This window comes from Phyllostomus discolor, chromosome 13 (genome assembly GCF_004126475.2).
Source record: "Phyllostomus discolor isolate MPI-MPIP mPhyDis1 chromosome 13, mPhyDis1.pri.v3, whole genome shotgun sequence".
NCBI lineage: Eukaryota > Metazoa > Chordata > Mammalia > Chiroptera > Phyllostomidae > Phyllostomus > Phyllostomus discolor.
The window spans coordinates 51,765,398-51,790,951 of NC_040915.2; the positions used below are offsets into that span (position 1 = coordinate 51,765,398).

Genomic DNA, 25,554 nt, shown 5'->3' on the forward strand with positions numbered 1-25,554 from the left:
CTCATTCCCACTACTCCAGTCCCTGGAGGGCAGTACAGGTGAGTTTGGTGTGTGTCTTTTGTTACACATACACGTTTCTATATATTTAAACATGTAATTACTCTGCACGTGTGCAAGTGTTTCTTTAGGAATCCATCACAGAATTACTGGATCAGACGGTACATTCATTTACAATTTTGAAAGTGCTGCCCCGGACAAGGCTGCATGAATTTTCACTCACCAGTCTTGTGCGATGACTTTGGAATAAGCCAGAAATCCTTTTTGGAAACAGGCGGCATATAAATTATAAATGCATGCGTTTTCAGAACAGCCCTCCGTCAGGGAAAGAAGTGACTCGGGCACTAGGGGAATCCTCGCTCTCAGATCCAGCCGGCAAGGCCCGCAGCCCCAGCCAGGAACCATTGACGCTGATGCAGATGCCGCATGCGCCCGCCGTCCTCAGGGAGGCAGTAGGAGGGGCGCCTGAACTTTCCAGCCTCTGCAGAAAAATCCCCTCGATAATCTTGCTTCTCTTGGCTGCACCAGCTCTGGGCCCCACCTGCCTGGCCTGATTCGAGGCGGGCTGCCTGGCTGCTCTGGGACTGCCCTGGAAAACAGGCACCGTCACACCTCTCACGGTGACAGAAGAACCGGTGAAGAGAGGGGGACTGGCTGGGCAGAGCACCCAGCCGGGTGAACGGGACGCCAGCCTTTCTCCTCCGGTCCTCCCAGGTCTACCCCTGGGGAGCCTCGGGGTCATGATTGAATGTGGTAAATAGCAGTTGTCCTTTTTCCTTCAAATGGGGTGTTAGTGTGTGTACTTTCCAAAATTTTTTTTTAATTTTTACCTTTTTTTTGCATTCATCTTTATTTCTTAATTTACACATTTACAACGTATATAATTTGTCTTCCAGATCATGAACAATGTTATCAAATGATTAAGTGCTGCATAAGAACACTTTTTAAAAAAGAGCCTTTTGACATACCTTAGGAAGAGTGGAAGTTACAGTCCGAATTTTCCCCACTCCTTTTTAAAAAGGTGATAGGTAAACACATTTTCTCTTTTTGTGTGTTTTCTGTTTTCTTAAACACGCCGTCTTCTCCTTTTAACCGCAATTCATGAATAAATAACTAGAGAGAGGACGGGCCCCAAGTCCCTTGGAGGGCAGGATTTATTTATTTTTTTCTTTGAACAGAAAAAAGTGATTGAGATTGAGGTTGCTTTCAATTTGGGGAGAAAATAAGGCTTAGCCTCTGCCTTCCAGAAATAGATCCAGAGATTTTTTATGTATATATATAAAAATACACCAGCAGCCCTGATCACATGCTTGTTGCAATGAAACAGTAGGGAAGTAGCTCTAAATAGTGTCACCAATGAATAGACCCCCTGTAGTCCCTTCTAGCCTTCTGATACTCTCCGTCCCAGAGGGAACCGTGGTGAACACTCGTGTCTATCTAAACCCCTTCCTTTGCAGTTCTAAATGCACATCTGCATATTTATATGCTTTTTAATTTTAAACAAATGAGATTCTGTTTTCCTGCCCCTCTTAGTATATAGCTTTGAGACCTCTCCATACTAGTCCATACACATGGATCTCATTCTTTTAACAGTTGCATAACTTAAATACAACTGATAATTTTTTAAATGCTACAGATGGTCCTGCAGTAAAAATATTCATGCTTACTTGTAGGCTGAGTTCCTGGATGTGGAATTGCAGGAAGAGGGGTTAGTATGCTTGTTGCCATTCTTAGAGAAAAGCTGGGGTCCAGGTAACTCTGGTCCTGGTGCCCTGAGAACAAAGGTCCAGGGAGCAAATGAGTGGGAAGGGGCTGTGTAGGAAACCCCCTCTTGGTGATTCACTATCAAGGAACATATTACAGGTTTTGAAACATTTTCAGTAACCACTCACTGCTGAGTGGTTTAAAAAGAGTTGTTTGCAAAGCGCGAGACTTTCATTCTTTCTATACCTCTATTAAAATGTCCTGAATGGTTTGGTAAGTGCTGCTCAGTGGTAACCTCTCAGAGACAGGACAGCATTTAGATAGTGACTTAGCCACACACTGTCCCACCAGGCTGGGCAGCTGGACTGGAGTAAAGTCGGGATTTTGTCCAGGAACCAGGCGAGGCCTGTCAACCCCTCCCAAGCTCCTCCCATCAGGTGAGAGGGACCCAGCAAGTCCTGAGGCTGATGGTGCAGGAGGGGGGAGTTTCACTCTGGCCTGTCTGACTGGGAGGCGAAGCCAGACCTGGCAGGCACACCGCATCAGTCAGGCCCAGGCGTCCAACACGGAAGAGTGTGCATCCAGAATGCCTAGAGAAGGAGCCACTTGTGCCGTGAGAGGGCAGCCTCCCTCCACCCCCTACCTACCTCCCATCGGTGAAATCATGGTTAACTTCCAAGGTTCAGTGCAGAGGTCACTCCTGTGAAGCCTCTTCCTGATCCCCCAGCCCCCTCCCGTGCACTCAGGTAAGCGCCTTTGCTGTATGTACCTCTGAAAGCCGTCAACACTCTGGTTTGTCCCCTGGTTCATACTTACTGGGCTGGCCCAGAGGAAGGGCCACGTGATGAATTAGGTACTTCACAGTCTTCCCCAACAAACTGGGAACTTCTCCATAGCAGGGCTTTCCTTCTCTCATTCATTCATCCAATCAGTAATCACTGCTGGGAACCCATTACCCAATACAGTGGTGAATAAGGCAGACTCAAATCCTTAACCTCCTTCATTTTATATTCCGTGTAGCCCAGCCCAGTGTCTAGCCTGAAGTCTGGCACAGTAGGGGTTGGCAATGACAATCTAATTGGAAAGCTGCCTTTGCATAGCAAGTACTGTTTTAACTTTTGTGTGCTACAGATTTAAAAACATTTTCTCGCCCTGGCTGGCGTAGCTCAGTGGATTGATCGCGGGCTGCGAACCAAAGTATTGCAGGTTTGATTCCCAGTCAGGGCACATGCCTGAGTTGCAGGCCATGACCCCCAGCAACCGCACATTGATGTTTCTCTCTCTCTCTCCCTCCCTCCCCTGTCTAAAAAAATAAATAAAATCTTAAAAAAAAAACACATTTTCTCAAGAGGCCTTGTCCACAACTTGTGTTACAGTCATTTGACCGTGCGAGGTATTTTAAAAAAACATCCGGGGTGACTTTGGGGACCTGATCGGCTATGAGGTATTAAGTTCGCAGACACGCCCAGTGCCCACCACCTGGCTGGAACAGAGCTGGCGCAGGGCGGCCGCCGTTGCCCGCCGGCCCCGCCTCGCCCCTCCGGGGGGTCCGCCCGGCCCCGCCCCCGCTCTCCATAGTTACGGCGCCCTGGAGGCGGCGGCCATCTTGGCGGCGGAGCGATGAGCGGCTCGAACCCGAAGGCGGCGGGCGCGGGGTCGACGGCTGGGGCCCGGGGGCTGGTGGCTAACAAGGACGAGAAGAAGAAGGCAGGCGGCGGCGTCCTGAACCGGCTCAAGGCGCGGCGGCAGGCGCCCCACCACGCAGCCGACGACGGCCTCGGGGCAGCGGTCACGGAGCAGGAGCTGCTGGCCCTGGACGCCATCCGGCCCGAGCACGTCCTGCGCCTCAGCCGGGTCACCGAGAGTGAGTGCGGGGCCGGCCGCGCCTTCCCCTGCGCTGGGACTCGGGCCCCTTGCAGTTTGCGGTGCAGCCGGCCGCTCGCCGCTCGACCGGCCCGGGGTCCGCCCTGCCACCTTCCCCTCCGGCCCACCAGGCCGCGCTGTCCCCAGCGCCGTCGGGTCGGGCCTGCGCTCCCCACCGCCACCTAGGCGGGGGTGGGAATGGGTTCCTCTTGAGCTTGCCCGCATCCACCTGAGCCTGTCCGCGGTTCGGGCTGGGCCGTTCCCCCTCTCAGCTGGACTTGCTTGCGTAGGGGACCCCTTAGCTTAACCGCAGCCTCCAGACCCCCCATCCTGGGAGCCCCCCAGCCATCGGTGAAGTTCCCGCTTAGCCGGCCGCCTCACGCTGCTTCCTCGCAGCTCCCGCAGCCCAGACCCTACCTGCTTTCTCTGCGTTTCCCTCCGTGCGGCCCCTGCCAGCCCCTCCCCCCTTCCCAGCCAGCCTCGGCCCCCCACCCCTTGTGGCCGCAAGCGTTGCCCCTTTGTGTGCAGGTGGGCTCTTCCTTCCTCAAACACATTGTCGGGGCATTTCATGCAAATTTAGAACAGTACCACAGCTTAAAAATAGTAACAAAGTTTCCGTTTTTGCACAGTATCTTCAATGTAATCCTGCTTTTGACACTTGTTCGAGTGAATTAAGAATTACGTTAGAGTTTCAGAAATGCGTTTCTGGCAGAAAAATGTAACCATCCTACACCTTTTCACTGATATAAGGGAGGGTGGGAAGAAATACATTGCCCACCGCCTAACCCGGATCTCTTCCTCTTTTCCTGTTTTCTTCCACGCCGAGCCCTGATGTGATGTCCTTTCTCTTGTTACTTCCCTGCGAGAGTTTACAGTCACCTGGTTAGGCCCTGCTTGCCCTGCCCCTCCCCCACCCCTCCAGCCTTCTGCCCCTGCAACACCAGCTCTCCCGCCGCGGATCTGAGGCTGCTGTAGTAGTACTACCTGCTGAGTCGCTTTAGTCTTCAGCCCGGGGCTGCTTATTGGTACTTCGGGCAGCAGGTGGCTGCCCCAGTGATTTGGGGATTGGGGGGGGGCCTTTGTCCAGACTGTATAAAAGGAAATTCCCATCTCCTAAAATAGTTGTAATTCGATTCTGGGTATTTTGATTTCCCGTTTTTCATCACTCTTTTGGGTTGGGACTGGCCTTTGCATGCCTGAGTATATCTTCAGAAGGTCTTGCTGTTCACTTTCATTGAAACGTGAAAAAGCTGCCTCTGTTCTGACTCTGAAAGTAGAGAAGTGCTCATCGCCTGGTCTTTTTAACCTCATGCCTTATCCTGATATCAAGGGTGAATTAGGCCGGTCCCAGGCCCGGCCTGAGCAGCAGTCTTGGTAGACACTCAGGTGCTGTGTGGCAGCTTGGGGTCGGTGCTCTGCAGCTCACTGGAGAAAGCCACAGGTCAGAGCTTGGTGACCTTTGGATTTTGTTACTCTTCTTAAACTCTGTTCTCCTTTAGCAAATTGTTTATTTATTTTAAAGATTTTTAGCCATGGCTGGTGTGGCTCAGTGGATTGAGTGCCGGGCCTGCAAACCAAAGGTTTGCTGGTTCATTCCTAGTCAGGGTACATGCCGGGGTTGCCGGCCAGGTCCTTAGTTGGGGGCGCCTGAGAGGCAGCCACACATTGATGTTTCTCTCCCTCTCTTTCTCCCTTCCTTTCCCTCTGTCTAAAAAAATAAATAAAATCTTTTTTTAAAATTTTAGTTATTTTTAGAGAGAGGGGAACAGAGGGAGAGAAACATCGTTGTGCCTCTTTCACGCTCCGCAACTGGTGACCTGGCCTGCAACCCAGGCCTGTGACCTGACCCCGGGAATCGAACTGGCCAGCTTTGGGCTGGCAGGAGGATGTCCAGCCCCTGGAGCCCCACCGGACACGGGAGCAGGTTATTCAGCGAGTGCCCTCTAAAAGTACGGACCTGATTTCAGCCTTCCTAGGAGTCACAGAATAACCAGCAGCTCTCAAGTTTGCCATCTTACTGGATGGAGAGACAGCTGGTAAAACATGAAACAACTAACAAACAGGTGAAATAAGATGAAGTGACCCAGTGAGTTGTGCAGAAGATGCTGTCAGGAGTTACTGCAGAAAGAAATCCGTGACATTTTCTGTGATCTATAGATACTATTTTGAGTAGCTGCTCTGGTCGTTGTGGGCTTTACTTCACTTTGGCCTAATACCCTCACCACCAAATCTGCCCTGCCACCTGTGTAGGTGTGGCCCACCATCTGGCCACTTGATTTTGTATAACCCACAAGCTAAAAATGGTTCTTCCATTTTAAAGAGTTGGGGAGCAGGGAAGGAATGTCTTGCAACACGTGGTTCTATAAAATGTATACATCAGTGTCCATAAATAGTTTTACTCCAGTACAGCCATGCTCACTCACGTACGTGTGGTCTGTGGCTGCTTCTGCACTAAGTGACAGAGCTGAGTAGCTGCGACAGAGCCTGAGTGGCTGCAAAGCCTCATTGTTTGTGACCTGGCCCATTGCAGAAAAAGCTTACTGATCTCTGCTGTGTGGTACTCTGGCAAACAAGTGCTGTGTTAGCCATAAGATTAGCGTAGGTATTTTAAAATGAATTGTAAAAAAATTCTCATTCGTGACATCCAAGTTGGTAGATCATGAATAGTTTGTACGCCATTTTTGAGGTGTTTCCAAAGAAATCTTTTTTTACTCCTGTTTCTAAAAGTGTTATAATAATCTTTTATCCGTACCACATCTATGGTGGTTTTTTTTTTCTTGGATCCCCTAGTTCTCTTCACATACAACTTTTGCTTATAACATAAGAAATTTTTTTGTATATATCTCAAGTGAATTGTGTAAGAAAAAAATCCCTGAGTTTGCTTCAAAACTTGAGAAATGAATGAATGGTCGTTTTGGAGAATTAGTTGACGGCACTGATCTTTCTCGCTCTCGTTTTCAGATTATTTGTGTAAACCGGAAGACAACATCTACAGTATTGATTTCACCCGCTTCAAAATTCGAGACCTGGAGACAGGGACCGTGCTTTTTGAGATCGCCAAACCTTGTGTTTCAGGTAGGCCTCTGTATTGTGACAGGCACAAGGCCTTCGGAGCTTGAGTTTTTGTGTGCCGCCGCATCCTGTGTCATGGACTCGGCGTGTCCTACTTCCGTGACCTCTTCCCGAAGCCACGGCTGCCGGGCGTGCTGGTGTGAGGCTGTGTTGGGAGGCCGCTGTTGGTGCAGGTGACTGTGTTCCACAGCCTTCTGTTTCCCTCCACTCGTGTCACCCTCACGCCTCTGGGGGGAGTTACTCTCTCCCTTTTACAGATAAAGGGAACAGGCCTAGAATTTCCAAGTGACTTTCCTAAGGTCCTGTGCTCTGTCAGCTTACCATGTTGCCCTCACTTAGGAAAGGAATCCTTGAAATTAAACTGTCACGAGAACAACTCTAGAGCCTTGAGTCTTGCGGACGCTCTAGAAAGGTGATACTGCGCATTCCAGTCCAGATCAGGAGGCGGTTTCACCTGGCGTCTCACTCTCTTTCCTTTCGACAGTGACTCCTGTTTCCCAGTAAGCCCTGGTCTGGATTTTAATCTCCACCATCTTCTGGGCGAACAGAAAGCCGGGTCTGTGAACTCATCTACTAGGGATTCCTTAAATCAGCCTTGAATAGTCCCTTCCGGTGCTTGTGATGCAGTTGCAGGGTGATTCATTCCCAGCTGCTGGACCACACTGTCTTCGGAGCGCATCACTGGAGATGTAGCGCCCCCTGGAGCTAGTCCTTAGAACACCAGCACAGATAACCCTTCAGAGTATCAACAGGGTTGATACTAACGTCTCTCTGCAAAGCTTTTCTCATCAGAAAGAGCTTGTAAATTTGTTAAGTCAAAAGACTTTCTTGAGAGAGTCTCAGCTCAGGTTAACTGCATTGTCAAGGGTAGAGCCGTGGTCTCCTCACGCCACTCAGTATTCCTTATGCTGCGTCATCGAGTACCGACCGAGGCACGTAAGGCTCAAGCTTGTGGGCACTCAGTTTGCGCGGAGGGTCAGGGCTCTGGCTCCTGGGCCTGGCGTTCACATCCCTAAACCTCGTGTCTTAGTTCTCAGGATGGTTCGAGGACCCAGGGACCACTTCCCATGTGTGGATTTGAGTTAAACTGGGCTCAGAATAGTCATTTCGGCACGCAACTGAACTGTCTCAAAAATGTCAGCTTCAGACACTGTAACTAGGCCTTGCTGTTTAACCACCCAGTCTGTGGCTTTAGGGGTCTGGATTCACTTGGAGTGTGCTCGCAGGGAGGCGGTCCCTCCAGCTGCGCCTGGTCTGAGAAGATTTGGTCTGACTGTCTGGGTCACAGGGCTGGGGCCAGGCCTCCTGAGTCTTTGGGTGCGGGCCCTACTCAGGCTGGTGGCCCATTGCTCTTGGGCTTGTCACAGCCAGAGGTGTTCGACGCTAGAAGCACCTCTCACGTTGTACCCGTGTTCAGCCTAGACCTAGAGAAAAGGCCCTTGCCGGACGCTGGGTGGCTGCTAGAGGGAACTGTCCTTGTTCACAATGGGACGGCTTTCCGATTCATCCTGCAGATCTTTCCTGGGTCCAGGAATGGACTGGACCAGAGACCGTCACTACCTTTGTGGACCCCCATTCTCGCCCCACACATCGGTTCATTGCCAGTCTGCTTCCCCCTTTCCCAGGTCCCCGTTGGGCCTGGTGTGGCCTGGAACAGGCATTAGTCCACGGAAGTACAGTACTCCGAGGCTGTAGGTCAGTGTCTCCCATTTAAAGAACAGAACTCTTCGGGGGGGTTGCCTTCGCTGCGGTCAGAAATGTCTGTGCGCTCCGAGGGGGCCTCTCCACGGGCTGCAGCTGTCGTGGTCTCACTCTTTCCGCTAGCGGCCAGCGCGTCAGCTTGGTCCCCAGGACTTCCGCCAGAGGGGCCTGGACTCCAGTCTCTGCTCCCTGTTTGGAGGACTTGGGACATGTTACTTCACCTCTCTGGGCCTGCGCTTCCTGATCTGTAAAATGGAAGTGATAGTAACACCTCACAGGGCAATTGTGAGGATTTTCTGTAGCGTGTAGCACAGGACCGGCATGTAACAAGCGCACAGCAAATGCCAGCCACCCCACTGTTGGTGTTAGTGCCGTTAACCGATTGCGCAGTTCGGAGAGATGGTGCCCTTAAGCCCCGCCTCTGTGCACTTTCAGACCACGAGGACGACGACGAGGAGGAAGGGGGAGATGTGGATATCAGCGCAGGGCGTTTCGTCCGGTACCAGTTCACACCAGCGTTTCTCCGGCTGCGGACGGTCGGGGCTACGTGAGTACCGGTGTTTCCGGAGGGTGGGGCATCTGCGTGTCTGCTGGGGAGAATGTTCTCTGTTGGGTTGGCTGGGGAGGAGGGAGGGGACACAGCGGGACTCACAGAGATTTGCTTTGTAGGGTGGAGTTCACTGTGGGAGACAAACCTGTGTCGAACTTCCGGATGATCGAACGGCACTATTTCCGGGAGCGCTTGCTGAAAAACTTTGACTTTGATTTCGGCTTCTGCATCCCCAGCAGCAGGAACACGTGTGAACATATCTATGAGTTCCCCCAGCTTTCTGAGGATGTCAGTACGTATCCCCTGGCGGGCACAGCAGTCTAGGTGCGCGGGCCAGAAGGACGACCCTTGAAATCCACCTGGTCCCGTGCCCTCGTTTTGCAGAGGAGGGAGATAGTGGCATGATGCATCTCTGGTCATTTGGCCCCAGGCTTCTCATTTCCTGTGGCTCCTGTCACCGCCCGTGTGGGAGCATGGAAGGTTTTAGTAACACAGGACATCCCTTTTAGATGCCTGCTGTGGGAAAGAGTGTGGCTGAGGGAGATAAGAGGAGGCTGGACAATTCCTGGGACTCTGGTGAGATAGAGCGCCTCCCCCACCCGCTGTTAGCCGTGGTTTCCCGCTGGGTTCTCGGCATCTGCTCGGCACTCCTAACTTTTTCCTTAGTCACAGCTAGACATGGCGCTGGGCTAAATGAAATGGAATCATAGGCCTGAGGACCTCCTCTTGCCCGTTCCCTGCAAGCAGAAGGTTGATTAGATGGACTACTAGAGTAGAGCCAGCAGGAAGCAGGGAGCCTCTAGAGGTGGCGGAGTGGGGGGAGCGCGGTGGAAGCAATGTCGTACGGAGGCAGATCCTGCAGTCGTATGGAGCAAGAATTGGGGGAGGCACCGGAGCGAGCAGCTGGGGCGAGGGAAGAGATGGGCCTCAAAAAGGGAAAGAACAGGCTTTTTTTTTTAAGATTATATTTATTTATTCTTAAAGAGAGGGAAAAGGAGAGGCAAAAAAGAGGGAGAGAAACAGCCATCAGTTGCCCCTGCACCCTGAACTGGGGACCCTGACCCACAGCCCGAGCGTGAGGTGTCGTGACTTGGAGTTGAACCGGCCGCACTTGTCGGTCCGCAGGCCGGTGCTCAGGCCATGGAGCCCCACCAGCCAGGGCAGATCAGGCTTTTCAGTTTCTATGACTTTGGTCTAGCTCTCAGGTTCGCTTCCTCATTTAGTGATGAGGGGAAATTGCTGCAGAACAATGAGGATGTGAGTGGGATCTGTGTATAATGGTAGAATTTGCTTGGTTGTCGGGAAGGGTTTACTTATACTGACTAGTTTTCTCAGTCGTGGGTCCTTAAGTTTGTCGTAGTCTGACAACCAGGTACTCTTTACTAGTGTGGCGGTGCTGGTCCCCGGGAAAACGAGGATAGCTGAGATGTGGGGAGGGGTGTTTATGACCGCATTGGGTCGTGGTCTGAGCCCTGCTCCCTGAAATGGGCTGGAATCTGTAGACTTGCAAGAGAACATAATAGATTTCAAGTTTACCCAAGGCAACTGTGACTTTTCCTCTTGAAACCACATAAGCTGGAAGAGTATGGAGGGCAACATTCTACGTAAACAAAATAACTTTGGCCTGGGTGGGTTCAAAAATTTTAAACAATCAATTACCTTTTTAGAATTGTGCTGAACAGTAGCATTTCCTCCAGGGGACTCAAAATAGCATGTAATAATTAACTCCGAACTGGTCAGAGGTAGTGACTGTTCAGCTATCTTGGCTTTCCAGCATGGTGAAAGAGGCCTGGGCAGTTGCCCGAGCAAACAGAAGCTTTAAATCTGGATCTCAGGACAGACAGACCTTTTGCTGGATTATTTCTGAGTTAATGCCCTGCGCCGTTTCTGGAAAAGGCTCCTTGCCCTTTCTCCCGCTGCACTTGCGTTCCGCGAGGACCCCTCTGGTTGCCCGGGGTGCCTGTGGGCAGCGGCACAGTGGGGCACAGCTTTCTGTGTTGGGACCAGAGTGTCAGGGGCACAGACCAGAAACACTGAGTGAATAAGCTGCTGTAGTCCGTGTTGGCAGAAGGGCAGGCACACTCCACTGAGTGCTGGCTCAGAACCCAGGCGGGGGATGAGCGAGGTCAGAGATTCATCGCATCCGTGTGTTTAAGTGGTATCGTCTTTTGTTTGTTTAAGAGAGGGAAAGAAACATACATCACTGTATTCTTCCACTTATTTATGAATTTGTTGGTTATTTCTTGTGTGCGCCCTGACCCAGGATCGAACCTGCAACCTTGACGTATCGGGACAATGCTCTAACCACCTGAGCCACCCAGCCAGGGCCTCATGTTCAGTTTCGAGCCCTCTCTGGTCCCCAGTTCTCTCCAGCTGTCAAAGGCTGGCTCTCTCTGCTCTGACCTCACTGTTCTGGGGGAGTGTACCCACATTTTCTGCAAGGGCCAGCTTATGAATTTTAGAGGGAATACTGAGTTTTTTTTCCACCTAGCCCATGGGGCAGACTCACATATTAAGTCTTTGCTTTTCTCCTTTTCATGTCTTGCAGTTCGTCTGATGATTGAAAACCCCTACGAGACCCGTTCTGACAGCTTCTACTTTGTTGACAACAAGCTGATAATGCACAACAAGGCGGATTATGCCTATAACGGAGGCCAGTAGCGGCTGCGGGCCCAGACTGGGGGGCGCTGTGCTGCGGCGCGTGGTCCCGGCACACGGAAGTGGCTAAAGCTGCTGTGTGGCAGCGCACGCCTGGAACCTGGCCCCGGGAAGCCGAGGCTGGGGCGGCAGCTGCCTGTGCTCCAAGAGAGGTGCCAAGCAGCACTGTGTTTCCTTCCCCAGTGTTTTTTTCCTCCCTTTTTGCCCTGCCCCTTAGGTCGCAGAGGTACTGTATAGTAAAGTAAAAGGTTAGGTTAAGGTTTCTGGAACCCAGATAAAAAAGAAAGTTTATTTTCACATAGTCATAGCTGCCAACTGGCTGTCCTGACCGGCCTGGGTCTCTGGGGCTGTCCAGCCGGCCCGCCAGCTGGTGAGTGGCTCTTCTGTAGGTTCCCAGCACTGTGGGAGGCCGCAGGGTCGGCCTCTTGCAGGCACCTCCTCTTATTTCCTGTGTTGCCATCAGCACAATCTGACCTCAGCCTGTGCATAGTTGTAAACCCGTTGGAAAGAAACTTGAAAGGGCGTGGGGGGAGGGAGTGGTGCGAAGAGGTGAGGCGGTCGGGCTGGGTACGGCTGCCCGCACCGAAAGGTCCATTCTCTGGGGAGGTGTGCTCTCACCTGTCTAGCTTCCAGGAGCCTCAGCCGGCCCCTGGGGCTCCGGCGAGGTGGCGGCCTGGCAGTGCCTTCCTGCGCTTGTTCGGGGGAAGAGATGAGCTCGCGCTGCTTCTCCGGGCTCCTGACGTTCGAGCACCTTCGGAAATAGAGTGTCGGTTTGGCTCTTGGAACAGTGGTATCTCTCAAGGCCCGAGCAGGCGTTGTTGTACTTTTTTTTTTTGTTCCATTTCCAGGCTCCCTTATGGGAGGTTTTATAAAGTGTCAGTGGTGGTCCCAGCATGTGTGATGTACAGTTAAGACTTGTGACAGTGTGCAGTTCAGGCGCTCAGGGTGAACCTGGCTCGTGTCTGGGCTGGTGTAGTTACGAACCGGCAGCTGTGTGAAGGAGGCTTTTGGTTTTCTCTGTGCAGCACAGCCTGGAGGAGTGGCTTCTGGTGGGGCTTTGCCTCTAAAACTTTGTAGATTTCCTATCTGCCTTTCTACTGACGTAGTTTATAGCACCATCCTGCCGGGTTGATCTAAATAATGCCTATTTGATCCTCCAGCCTTTTGGGGTCTGAGGCCCTCAGCCTGTTTCAGCTGGGTGAGTCCGAGAGGTGTGTTCCCAGAAGAGCCTCCTTGCACAGCCCAGCACCTGCACCCTCAGGCCCTTGCGGGGCACGCTCATCTCCTCCTCTCCCTGCGCCTGTCTGACTGCGGGAGCTGTGGGTGGTCCGCCCAGGCTCCCTGCAGGTTGTTGCTGTGGCCACGATTTAGCATTCGTAGGAAAGTATCAATAACTGTAGGAAGGTCCCAGTTATGTAGTAATAGTCACTGTTGCTGTCACAGTGACGGTGACAGGAAAGCTGTTGCCCAAAGTGCTTGGGAGGAAGGCCGTGCGGGGCCAGCACTCGGCCACAGAGCCCCCGTATTCACTGACCAGTGTTGCTCCTGGTTTGGATTCTAGAGTGTGGGTGGCCTTGAACCTCGGTCCAGTGCTTTGTGCCAGGCCGGAGTCTAGGCTGTGCCAGGTGCTGATGGCGTTCTCTCCGAGAAAGCTCTGGATTAGCCCTGTGTGCCAACACTGGATCCAGCCACACCGGGCACCCTGCAGACCGGGGCATCTCAGAACTGGAGCCGACTGCAAACCCAGGTGCCTTACTCGGGGCTCTGTCCCATCTGCTGCTGGGGAAGGTTGCTTCGCCCCGGTCCCTCCCTGCTGGCGGCGGACATCAGCACTGCTCCCGTGCTGTTTTTCATTGTGGCTCCTCTAGCACATGGTTCTGTCGCACTTCAGAATAACCCCTCTGTACAGAAGCCCAGTCGGGAGAGCGTCTACTATTTGATCCTTAATAAGCACCTAGGATGTGGTGTCTGGAGCTGCCCAGAGCTCTGCTCAGTAGTGTGTCTTGAAACTGCCCCAGGGCAGACTGCGCCCTGTGTACCACGGCTCTCGCTGGCAGTGTTAGCCTCTGTGCGGAGGAGGGCCGGCAGGGCAGAGCGGCAGGCTTGAGTAGTGCCGCGTCCTCTTCCCCTGTGGCCTTGGTCTCACTGGAGACCTTCTTGAGGCCAAGTGCTCAGACTGCCCCGCACCACAGGGTTTTGCCATCTTCTGCACCTGAAGGTCTGGTGGTCTCTACTTGAGACTCTGGATCCTTGTGTCCAGCTACTCAGGAAATCTCGAGAAGCATTACCACTCTGGGGTGTTAACCAGGGTGAGTTTGAAATTTTGTACCTGAACTGGGGGGAGAATTGGAAGTCATGCTTTCTCTGAAAGCATCTAAACCAATCAAAAGTGGAGTCAGAACAGGAAGCCATGCTAGTGAGGAATTGGACTGTTGGTAGCCATTATTTTGTGGGTGATACGATGGGAAGACAAAGCTTCCCCGCTCGGGAGCCTGCGCCCCCTTTTCAGAGCTGCCTGGCATCCGAGAGGCCGCTCCCAGAGGGAGCACATTCCAGCAGACGGTGTGCCTCCTGGTCCCACGGGCCCGCTGCCTGCACCCCTTCCTCGCCTGTTATGCTCTTGGCCCTCTGCCTTGGAACCTCCTGGGAGGGAGCCTCTCTTTTCCTGTGAAGCCTTTGGCCCCAGACGTCCCAGCTGCTCCAGAGATGGTCCCGGTTTGTTTTGTTCTGTGTTCTCAAGGGTAAAGAGGAACTAACGACACGCGTCAGCTCGACGTTGCCTTGCAGAGAAGGTGGTGCAGCCTGAAGACACCCACCGTCTTGGGCCTCGGATCCCCAGATAAGGGCAGTGCTTTGGGAATGTCGGGTCCGATCGTAGTCACGCTCAAAACGGCAGTGACTGGGGAATCTGCCACTTCTTCCAGTTGAAGCGGAGCTCACCGTGGAGTGGGTTTAACAGGCTGTGCCTAAAGGGCGGGTGGGCAAGTCTTAACGTAGGTTGTTCTGCTGCCCTGGTAGGCTCCCAGGGTGCTCTCTTTTTCCTCTGTAAAATCACTTTTTTCTGGGGGTCATTGTCACCAGAAGGTCTGGGGAATGGGGACCGGCTGTCTTAAAAATCAGCACAGACTCCCTGCCGGTGCACGAGAGTTCCTGACAGGGCGCCGCTGGCCTGGTGCAGGAGCCCGGCTGCTGAACCGTCACGTTGCCCTCCGTGTCACAGAACATCTGAGCCACGGGGCGGATTTCCCTTGCTTTACAGAAGATCATGCGGGGGCACCGAAGTTGTGAACGTATGTTTTTCCTGTGACTCTGTTTTCACAGACTGTGAGAAACACCAGTGACCTGGTCTGTCCTCCCTCCTCTTTCCCCTTCACCTAAGGACCTCATTCGTTTTTGTTTTTTCTGTTTTGCTAACTGTGTTATAACCAACAGATGAGTACAGGGAATGCCCTGTACAAACACAATAAAGGTTCAAGATCAAGGTGTTCCTTTAGGCAAGGCTGAAAGTTTCAGTCTCTGGTATTTGGAATTTAGGCTGCAATCCTCGTTTTGGGATGGACCACTGGGGGTGTGGTGCAGTTCACTTTAACCAGATTTGAACAGAAGAATGGCCACTTGGCCCAGGCAGGAGTGGACAAAGTGTTTGGTTTCATGTGTCACGTAACTACCGAAGTTCCTCCCCATGATGCAGTGCCTGGTGGGGTTGTACTTGTCAAACTCCTCCCCCCTTTTTTCCAAATTCCAACAGCAGGTTTATTTAGTGTTACAGAGGTGGTGGGAGCGAGCCAGCCAGCCTGTGTAGGCTCGGGAAACATTCCAGAGGCCGGAGCAGGGCCTCGGGAGAGAGAAAGGTGTCTGGGGGCAGAAGACAGGACGGGGTGTGCAGGTGCTGCGTTGTGGGATTGTGCGCCTGAAACTTACGTACTTGGTTACCCAGTGCCACCCAGTGAGGGCAACAAACCGGAGAGAGACAACATTAGAAGAGGGAAGGGAAGGGTTTGGTGCCCTCCCGCTCCCGAGAGGGAGCGTGCTTCTCACACCGCTTAGTGTGGGCCACAGCACCCGTCTCTCCCACGCCCCAGTAGCACATTCCACGGAGTCCTGCTGCCTCTCCTCCAACACTGACATTTTCGGTCTCCGCCTTTCGGTCGCACGTGGGAACAGTGGAGCAGGGCTGGCTGGCTGGCTGACCGGCCTCGAAGGTCTGCTGGGGAGGGGCTGGCAAGGCTCAGCCCCAGCCGCTGTGGCACAGCCTTCTCCCTCATTCCAGTTTTCACTGTCTTTGTGCCCAAAGTAAACTAAATGACTTATTTGTATAAAACATTATTTTGCCACAAGAGACAGAAATAAAAGAAAGATTTTCTCAGTATGTGACTCGCTTGTCTCCTGACTGGGCCCTTCAGTTGCTGGAGGAGCAGGTAAGGGGCAGGGTGGCCCTTCTGCACGTAGTTTGAACAGAGCTGCTTTAGGGTGATTGGGGAATGGTATCGGGCTTTAGCATTAATCATTTTGCTTTATATTGCTGGGGGCCTTTTGAGAATTCAAAATTTCTATGCATATTTAAAAGGTAAGCCCTGGCTGGTGTGGCTAAGTGGATTGAGCACCAGCCTGCCAGTGAAAGGTCCCTGGTTGGGGGCCTGAAGAAGTAACCTGTGGGTGTTTCTCTCACATATCAACGTTTCTCTCCCTCTCTCTAAAAATAAATCTTTTAAAAAGTGTGCTTTAACTACAGTAAAATTCACCTAGTTTAAGAGTACGGTTTGATGAGGGTTGACAGATGTATACAGTCTTATTACCCCCATCACGACCACAATACAAGGCATTTCTGTCGCCCCAAAAAGTTCCCTCAAACCCCTGGTGTTTGTGGCCAGTTCTTCCCCCCCAGCCCCTTGCAATCCTTGTTGGATCTGTCCTGGAGAACTTGTACACCTTTCACATGGAATGTATATCAGTGTTTAAGGTCACAGATAACTCAGTTTATTTTAAAAAAAAGAAACGTTTATGGTCACCTGAGGGCACTTCATTGCTTTTAGAGAGAGAAACATTGATGCGAGAAAGAAACATTGGTCCCTCCCGTCCACGCCCGGACCAAGGATCCTCCTGCACGTCCTGACTCAGGGTCGCACACAGCCAGGCTGGAGATTGAACCCGCAGCCTAGGTATGTGCTCTGATAGGGAATCAGACCTGCAACCTTTCGGTGACAGGATGATGCTCTAACCAACTGAGCCACACCAGCCAGGGCAACAATTCAGTTTTAAAATACATCTGGTTTAAATGGTCTGGGGCACCTGCAGCAAGCATTGGCCTCTGTCCATAAAGGCCACTCACTTCTCTCCCACTTTCCTCCCCCAGGGCTCATGGCCCTGTGGGGTGATGGAAAGGTGGAGAAGACCTTGGAGCATTTGCCAAAGACAGTCATTTGTTTGGCTTTAAAGTACTGTGGAGTAGAGGAGGCTTTCTTTTAAATTGAAGTTTTATTATTTCTTTTTAAAGGAGGGAGAAAGAGAGGGGAGAAACAATGTGTGGTTGCTTCTCACGTGCCCCAGCTGGGGACCTGGCCCACAACCCAGGCATGTGCCCTGGTTGGGATCAAACTGGCAATCCTTTGGTTTGCAGGCCAGCACTCAATCCACTGAGCCACACCAGCCAGGGCTAAGCCTTTCATTTTTTAAAAAAATAACTTTATTTGCCCTGGCTGGCGTGGCTCAGTGGATTGAGCACGGGCTGCGAACCAGGCATCGCAAGTTTGATTCCCAGTCAGGGCACATGCCTGGGTTGCAGGCCATGACCCCCAGCAACCACACATTGATGTTTCTCTCTCTCTCTCTCTCTCTCTCTCTCTCTTTCTCCCTGCCTTCCCTCTTTAAAAATAAAATCTTTTAAAAAATAAAATCTTAAAATTTTATTTTTTTTAGAGAGGAGAAGGAAAGGAGAGAGAGAAAAACATCAGTGTGTGGTTGCCTTTTACATGCCCCCCACTGGGGACGTGGCCCGCAACCCAAGCATGTGCCCTGACTGGGAATCAAACTGGCAACCGTTTGATTCACAGGCCTGCGCTCAATCCACTGAGCTACACCAGCTAGGGCCTAAGCCTTTCTTTTAAATAAGAGGTAACATATTAACAACTTTGCTGTATCTTTTGACTGATCTCCAGGAAATAGAGGAAGATTTTGGCAGAAGACAAAAAAAAATTTTTTAATAACAGAAATTTACTTCCCAGTTGTAGAGGCTGAGGAGTTCCCGATCAAAGCACCAGCAAATTTGGTGTCTTCTTGACGTGTCCTCACATGGTGGAAGGGTGGCAGAAGACCATTTTTGGCATGTGGGTTAGTGCTGGGGAAAGATGCTTGGGTGAGTTACGAGGGGAGAAAGGCAGCTGGAGGGATGTGTGGGTAGCTGGGAGGGCGTGGAAGTCTCTCACGTGTGCCTGGTGAAAACCCTTGTGAGACAGGTGACATTGCCATAGCTTCTTGGGTGGCATGAAGGCATCCTGAAGAGGATGCTGAGGACCAAATGCATGGCATTATGGGGCAGTGCCCCCTGCTCCCAGGCCACTCTACCCCACAATTGGGAGTGAGACAGATGGGACTACAGTGGCACAGGGAAATGGCAGTGCCCCTCCACGTCCACAACTTCTGGGGGAAATATCAAGCACCAGAGCAAGACTAGACCCTTTGCCCTTCTTGGAGTTCATGGACTATTGGGGGACTCGATAAGATTTCAGAGGCTAAGTGTCACGAATATAAAAAGCCAACCATGGGATAGAGAGTGTGTGGGAGCAACACTAGCCTCCTGGGGTCAGGGTAGGCCTCGGTGAGTGGGATCTGAATGGAGAGCCTTCCAGCAGAGAGAACGGGTGGGTGACAAAGGCCCTGAGGCTCGACCCGGCTAGGTGTCTTAGAGAAACGCTGCACATGTGGCCGGGGCCAAGACAGAAAAGGAATGGCGGCCATGAGGCCGGAGCGGGGGGCGGGTGTGATATAGAGCTTTTTAGGCCATGAAATTGGATTTTATGATAGATGCCATAGGCCAGCCATGGAAGTGTATTAAGAACGGATGAGGACCCAGCCAAGGGCTGGTAGTAGCCATGGGATCTCCAACTGCATGCCAGAGCAACTGGGAGACTTTGACAGCTCTCGTCAGCGTAGTGCCTGCAGCTGCCACTCGCCTTTCCCATAGTAGCTCAGGAAAACAGAAAAACAAAGAAGAAAAAGTATGAGGACCTTACCTCTGATACCCGACAGACACCGGACTGTTTGGTTTTATCTCCACGAAGGGAGGCGGGGCACGGGCGGGGCCCCGGAAGGCCCCGCCCACTAGAGCTGAGGGGCGGGGCCCGTGACCCGCTAGGGCCCGCCCCAGCAGCCGGAAACGCCTGCGGCGGGAGTCTAGGAGGTAACCGTGCGCCTTCACGGTCCTCCATGGCCTGCGCCGCGCTGCTTGCCCGGGCCTACGGCCCCGTCCGCAGAGGTGAGTGTTCTCCGACTCCGTACGGCGGCACCGCGGCCCGGGTCTGGCCAAGCAGGCGGGCGGGGCCCCCTTTGGAGCGTGCGTGGCCTTTGCCCCAGTTCGGTTGCATCTCGCGCCTGCGCGGTCGGGCGCTAAAGTGACAGCAGCTCCTGCTCGGGCGCCCACCCCCAGCCCAGTTCTCAGGGCTGCAGCTGCATTTTCTCCCCTCATTTCACCCCCCCCAGTGGAGATTCAGGGTGAGCCCTTCCAAAGGAGCCAAGCTTGGGATTGAACCCACAGTCTGAATCTGTGACCTTGGGCAAGACACAGTCCTCACCGACCTCAGTTGGCCCCTGTGTAAAATGACTACAATAATGAATTACTATTCTTAAACAGAGTTGTAAAGATTAGATCACAGGATATGTAAAACACTTAATACAGTGCCCGGCACATAACACCACCCAGCGTATGTTACCTCCTTTCCCATCTTACCATTTCTCTCCAGCTGGCGCTTCCGTGACACGCACAGCTAGGGCTTCCTTTGCCTGGTCAGACCCAGTGGCCCTGGGCAATACCAAGAAAGGGAACCCTCACTGAGAGCTCTCTGTGCCAGGCCATGCGCTAAATGCTACAGTTAGTGTCTTTTAACCTCCTGTCCCCAGATACTCAACGCTGTTGCCCACCCTAAGTGTTAGCCGAGGCTCCGTGCAGTTAAGACCCTGGCCTAAGGTCACAGAGCTGCGCCCTTACTGTTCTCGGCGGCACTGTACTGAAGACCAAGTGGGGGGGTGTATGCGAAGTGTTTGGCAAGCGTTGTCAGCAGTTACTGTGGGGATTCTCAACAGCAGCACTGTTGATTGACATTTGGGTGGATCATTTTTTGACGTGGGGACTGTCCTGTGTATTGTTAGGATGTTTAGCAGCATCCCTATTTCTAGTCTGTCCATAACATTTCCCCATGCAGTTGTGACAACCAAAAGTGTCTCCAGACATTGCCACATGTCCCTTGGGGGGGAACAAAACCATCCCTGGTGGCGAACCAGTGAGTTAGTGGGTCACTGTTACTGTGATTGTGCAAGACCTCGCGTGCCCCTTCCGCTGACCCTCACTGTGCCCGCTGGCAGCTCTCCGCCGTCAGTTACACACCATCTACCAGTCTGTGGAGCTGCCCGAGACACACCAGATGCTGCGCCAGACATGCCGGGACTTTGCTGAGAAGGAGCTGGTTCCCATCGCGGCCGAGCTGGACAAGGAGCACCGCTTCCCAGCGGCTCAGGTGAGAGCACCAACCTCAACCGCCCACGATGGAGGTCTGCCCTCGGCTCCTGGGTGCGTGGTGACAGCGACAGCCAGGGACACTGAGACTCCAGTCAAGGAACCCTAACGCAGGTCTGGGGGCCCAGGAAATGCTCTGGAAGTTTCCCTTGTCCAGAATGAGGTCTGTAGCAGGACTGAACTTCTGGAATAACAATAATAATGGTGAACGGTTGACATGCTTACCACGTGGCAGGCATTGTGTTCGTAATAATATTCAAAGTGTAAGCTTCTTGCCATGTGCTAGGCACCGTCCTCAGGGCTTGGAAAATGTTTGCCCGTCCGTTTCCCACGGCCATCCCACGAGGTGAAGGTGCTGGTGCTGTGCACCCTAAGGAACAGCTGATGCACCTTGGGCTGGTGAGAGGGCTAGAAAACATGCCCGAGGTCATTCAGCCAATGAGCTGCAGGGCAAGGGCTTGCACCCAAGTCTGTCTCCTGCCAGACTCGGGTCCCAGTCAGGATCGTCCCTCCCCTGCCACTGTGTGTCCTGCATTTGTGTCTGTCCATCTGCAATTGCAGGGTTAAGGTGTTCCTGCTGGTCCTGGCCGGGCAGCTCAGTTGGTTAGAGCATTGTCCTGATACGCCGAGGTGCTGGGTTCAATCCCCCGTCAGGGCACGTAAGAGAATCAGCCAGTGGGTTGGGCGTCATCCCACAAACCAAAAGTTTGCCAGTTCGATTCCTGCTCAGGGCACGTGCCTGGATTGCGGGCCAGGACCCTGGTTGGGGGCGTGCAAGAGGCACCCGACTGGTGTTTCTGTCGCCAGCACCATCAGGAACATCTTAAATCTGTAATCAGGGCAGGTGAAAATCGACACCACTTTCTCGCCTGAGCCCTGCTTCCCAGAGGCAGCTGGTTTCAGTTGTTTCTTCCTGAAGCCAGCTAGGCTCTGCTGTGCACATTTCTCGGGTGAAAAGCAGGCTTGCAGAGGGTAAGGAGTTTGTTCTGGGTCAGAAGGGTAGAGCTGTGCTGTGTGCTGAGCTGGTTAAAACCCTGGCGTCATCGCCCAAAACCCTGGCGTCATCGCCCGGTTTCAGTCCCAGCTGCATCACGCACGGGCTCTGAGCTCCGCTTTCCTCACCGGTGATGGGGGGCTGACTCAGCACCGTTCTCACAGACAGACTCGCACAGAAGCATGCAAGGCACTCAGACAGGGTTTGGCATGTCATAGGCCCTTGATGGTTCGCCATGATTGTTATTGTTACTCCACATCAGAAATCCGAAGCTCTTACTGTTCATTCATTCGCTCGCTGCCTTGGGAACATAGCAGTGAGCAGACACACAGTCTGCCCTCGTGGGCAGGGAGAAAGACCTTGATCAAAATGAGCACAATGGTAGGTGACCTTCCTGCTGCATAAGCACAGCAGAGAGGCACGGGCCCAGCGAGAGTGTGTGATGACAGGACCTGACTCAGTGAGGGCTGAGATGGATAGCACCTAGTTGGTAAAGGTCATGACCCACAGGGAGCAGCATGAGGAAAGGCCCTGTGGTGGGGAAGGGGGTGTGCATGATGTGCTCAAGGGACTGAAAGAAGACCACTACGGTATGATGCTGCCACGCGTCTCGCCTTGGAGGCTCCTGAAGGCTTCCTGTGCCTTCTGCCTTCTCCGTGGTTGTGGCTGCAGACAGAGGTGATGAGCCAGTGCGGGGTGTGGGGACAGGATGGCTCGAGTGCATGGTGCTGTCACTCATGCCTTCACTGAGGCTGGGTCTCAGCGTCTGGACTCAGGGATCATGGGGTGGATGGGTGGGCGGGGCCACAGGCACTGGCTTGAGGGCAGGGGGTTTGGGGCTCTGAGGGTGGGCACCGGCTGCCAGCTGCCATTGCCGTGACCCCCTTCCCTGAGACCAGGTGAAGAAGATGGGCGCGCTGGGGCTTCTGGCCATGGACGTGCCGGAGGAGCTGAGCGGCGCTGGCCTCGACTACCTGGCCTACGCCATCGCCATCGAGGAGATCAGCCGGGGCTGTGCCTCCACTGGTGTCATCATGAGTGTCAACAACGTGAGTCCCCCCGGCCCCGGGCCCGCGGGCAGGCAGGCAGGCGGGGGGTGGGCGCGAGTCCCAACATGAGGACCGTGGTTCCCAGCTTCTGGCCTCCTCTGGACTGGGCCCTTCGGGCTCTGGAGAGAGCAGGCCTCTCCGTGGGGCCCACAGGCGGGCAGGTGTGCCTGGGCTGGAAGGCCTCTGACCTCTCCCCTCTGTCCCCTCAGTCCCTGTACTTGGGGCCCATCCTGAAGTTTGGCTCCAAGGAGCAGAAGCAGAAGTGGATCACGCCTTTCACCAGTGGCGACAAGATTGGCTGCTTTGCCCTCAGTGAACCAGGTGCCGCAGTAGGACAGCCGTCCCCTAGTTCCCTCCCCTCAGAATCAGGGTGACTGAGTCAGGCTGGAGCCAGCTGCCCCTTGGGGAGAGGCAGGAGCTGGGGCCTGTGCCGACCTGGGTGGTCACCTCAGCCGGGCTGGGAGGAACGCTCGGCCCTGGGGTCTCTTTGGCCTGAAGCTGCGCAGCTACAGCACGCTGCACCCCCTCCCCCTTTGCTCTGATCGCTTCGGGAACCCGTGTGGCCTTGGAGCTTCCTCTGGGGGCAGGCCCTGACTCTTTGGAGCCTGGCTGTGCTCACCAGCCGGGGTGGGGGTGGGGGTTCCCTGCTGAGTTGGCAGCGGTGCCCTTGGGTGGCCGGGGGTGGAGGTGGCCCTGGATTCTGAGTCTGCGTATGGGGCAGGGAATGGCAGTGACGCAGGAGCCGCCTCCACCACCGCCCGGGCAGAGGGTGACTCCTGGGTCCTGAACGGCACCAAAGCCTGGATCACCAATTCCTGGGAGGCCTCGGCCACGGTGGTCTTTGCCAGCACCGACAGGTCCTTGCATAACAAGGTGGGGACCCCAGAGACAGAGACGGGGCCAGGGAGACCTCTGGGCTGCAGTCATTTCGTAGTTTCTAGACCCAGGTCTCCCTGGCCTGATGGAGCGGTTTCTGCTCTGGGGCACCCTGGGGTTTCCCTTTGCCTCCCCTGCCTGCCCTTGGCCTGGGGCTGGTGCCTGCACCTTCCCGGAGGAGCCAGCAGAGGGCGGCCTTTGGGGAGTGGAGGGAAGGGCTGGGGCTTGTGTCTGGTGTGGTTTGGTGAGGGGCGTGGCCTGGGGCAGCCTCTGGGAAAATCACTGCTGGGGTTTTCTGCTCTTTCAGGGCATCAGTGCCTTCCTGGTTCCCATGCCAACGCCTGGGCTCTCCTTGGGGAAGAAGGAAGACAAACTGGGCATCCGGGCCTCGTCCACGGCCAACCTCATCTTTGAGGACTGTCGAATACCCAAGGAGAACCTGCTGGGGGAGCTGGGGATGGGCTTCAAGATAGCCATGGTGAGCCCGGCAGCGGGAGTGGGGGCCCTGGGTCGAGGCCCTGGGGCCCAGCTGGCCAGCTACTGACCGGGCGGTCCCCACAGCAAACCCTGGACATGGGCCGCATCGGCATTGCCGCCCAGGCTCTGGGCATCGCCCAGGCCGCCCTGGACTGTGCTGTGAACTACGCCGAGAACCGCAGGGCCTTTGGGGCACCCCTCACCAAGCTCCAGGGCATCCAGGTAACGAGGTGGAGGGGGGGGGCACTCGCTTTCACTGCTCCCCTGCTCGCCTCTCCTCCCTCGAGTCCTTTGAGGGAGGGAGGGGCGACTGCTGACCGAGGGTCTGGGGCCTGGTTGTTGCAGTTCAAGTTGGCGGACATGGCCCTGGCCCTGGAGAGCGCCCGGCTGCTGACCTGGCGCGCTGCCATGTTGAAGGATAACAAGAAGCCTTTCACCAAGGTGCCTGTGGGAAGGGGTCCCCCCAGGCGTGGGCCTGCTGGTGGGCCGAGGGCCTGAGGGAGCAGTCCGGGTGGGGTCCCAGTCCTTGGGCCTGCCGCCCAGGGGCCGGTGCTAGGGGCTCCCCGCAAGGGAAAGCTTCTGACCCCACTGTCCCCTGTGGTTAGGAGGCAGCGATGGCCAAGCTGGCTGCATCGGAGGCTGCCACTGCCATCAGCCACCAGGTGAGTGTCCCTGGTGCATGGACGTGGTGCCCGGGCGAGGCGCCGGGGTTGAGGAGAAGTGCCAGCCACCCCTCCCCCAGCCCACCCTTCCACGTGGCTGATCCTCCCCCTGTCCTTCCCCGAGGCCAGGGGCTCTTCTCCCTCCTGAGCCCCTGCTCTTCCCCTCAGGCCATTCAGGTCCTGGGTGGCATGGGCTACGTGACAGAGATGCCGGCCGAGCGGCACTACCGTGACGCCCGCATCACCGAGATCTACGAAGGCACCAGCGAGATCCAGAGGCTGGTCATCACGGGGCACCTGCTCAAGAGCTACCGGAGCTGAGCCCCTCCGGCCGGGCCGACCAGCGCCCCACCCAGCTCGGGGCTGGCCCGAGGACTGTGGGCAAGGGAGTGGGAGCTGCGTGGCCTGCCCCCGACTCCCAGACACTGTGGGGAGGACAGGCCGCCCAGGCCCCAGGCTGTCTGGCGCGGACCTCTGCCTGCCCGAGGCCAGAGTGCCGGGGAGTGGGTCTCGGGCGATGCGAGGCGAGCGAGGGGCTGTGACCTGTGCCTGAGCACCCCGTCTGCAGCTCCGTTTCTTGGCGTTGCTCCACCCTCACAACGGTGCCTTATTTTCTTCATCGGGGCCGTGGGAAGGGCTAAGGGACTGCTCTGGGGCTCCATCACTCCCGTGGGCCCTGGAGCTCAGCCGGAGACTGGTGGGCCTGGGTCTTGGCGGTGTCTGCTCTTTTCCCTGAGACCGGGGGCTGGGAGGAGGTAGAAGTGAGAACTAATGGGCCTCCGGCAGCAGAAGCTGTGCTCTCAGGCCCAGGGCTGCGCCTTTGGAAACACCGTGGCATGTTCTTTGTGACGTATCAGCGTGTGCAGGTGGCTGGTCTGGTTTGGGCTTTGGGACGTCATGTGTGGGAACTGAGTAATAAAGCACACCTGTGTCCCTGGAGCCTTGTGTCTGCGCCTGCGTGCTGCTGTGGTGCGGGGGGTCCAAGCATGCCTCCGTGTGTGCAACCGCAACAGGGGGGTCTGTCTGCCCAGGGAGAGCCCCGGAGCCCCAGTAGGAGGCAGGGTTGACCCAGGTCGCACAAATGAGGAGCTGGGTCCAGTGGGCCTGGGTGAGTGTCCAGGTGCCAGATGGGCCAGGGGAGGGGACCCGGGGAAGGAGCAAAGCTGGTTCAGGGCCCCGGGTGAGGAGACGGAGACTTCAGGCACCCGTTTTGCTTACTCTCTGAG

At 54.6% G+C, this 25,554-nt stretch overlaps 2 protein-coding genes and 1 pseudogene across 3 annotated transcripts; all 3 read left to right on the forward strand.

Moving 5' to 3' along the window:
- The first annotated feature begins 3,274 nt into the window (after positions 1–3,274).
- Positions 3,275–15,914, forward strand: UNC119B (unc-119 lipid binding chaperone B). Its single transcript, XM_028528821.2, has 5 exons — positions 3,275–3,565; positions 6,526–6,639; positions 8,773–8,884; positions 9,007–9,179; positions 11,436–15,914. Exons 1-5 carry the CDS (start codon positions 3,322–3,324, stop codon positions 11,546–11,548), a joined length of 756 nt encoding a protein of 251 aa, XP_028384622.1. The 5' UTR covers positions 3,275–3,321; the 3' UTR covers positions 11,549–15,914.
- A 2,690-nt stretch (positions 15,915–18,604) lies between these two features.
- Positions 18,605–18,727, forward strand: LOC114510474 (annotated as a pseudogene).
- Positions 18,728–18,875: 148 nt separating this feature from the next.
- On the forward strand, positions 18,876–25,267 carry ACADS (acyl-CoA dehydrogenase short chain). Of its 2 annotated transcripts, none has more exons than XM_028528734.2 (10): positions 18,876–19,016; positions 20,120–20,271; positions 22,164–22,313; positions 22,523–22,634; positions 23,035–23,186; positions 23,497–23,667; positions 23,751–23,888; positions 24,012–24,107; positions 24,272–24,328; positions 24,497–25,267. In XM_028528734.2, exons 1-10 carry the CDS (start codon positions 18,968–18,970, stop codon positions 24,647–24,649), a joined length of 1,230 nt encoding a protein of 409 aa, XP_028384535.1. In that variant the 5' UTR covers positions 18,876–18,967; the 3' UTR covers positions 24,650–25,267. The 2 variants fall into 2 exon arrangements, with proteins under 2 accessions (XP_028384535.1, XP_035869784.1); XM_036013891.1 differs by having other exon boundaries at positions 18,889–19,016; positions 20,117–20,271.
- The last annotated feature ends 287 nt before the right edge of the window (positions 25,268–25,554 follow it).

Bases quoted from the DNA above. Each gene is read 5' to 3' on its own strand.
- ACADS (XM_036013891.1), top strand. From the start codon at position 18,968: ATGGCCTGCGCCGCGCTGCTTGCCCGGGCCTACGGCCCCGTCCGCAGA. The intron at 22,314-22,522 runs GTGAGTCCCCCC...CTGTCCCCTCAG, and splicing joins TCATCATGAGTGTCAACAAC to TCCCTGTACTTGGGGCCCAT. The intron at 23,668-23,750 runs GTGAGCCCGGCA...CGGTCCCCACAG, and splicing joins TGGGCTTCAAGATAGCCATG to CAAACCCTGGACATGGGCCG.
- UNC119B (XM_028528821.2), top strand. From the start codon at position 3,322: ATGAGCGGCTCGAACCCGAAGGCGGCGGGCGCGGGGTCGACGGCTGGG. The intron at 6,640-8,772 runs GTAGGCCTCTGT...GTGCACTTTCAG, and splicing joins CGCCAAACCTTGTGTTTCAG to ACCACGAGGACGACGACGAG. The intron at 9,180-11,435 runs GTACGTATCCCC...CATGTCTTGCAG, and splicing joins CCAGCTTTCTGAGGATGTCA to TTCGTCTGATGATTGAAAAC.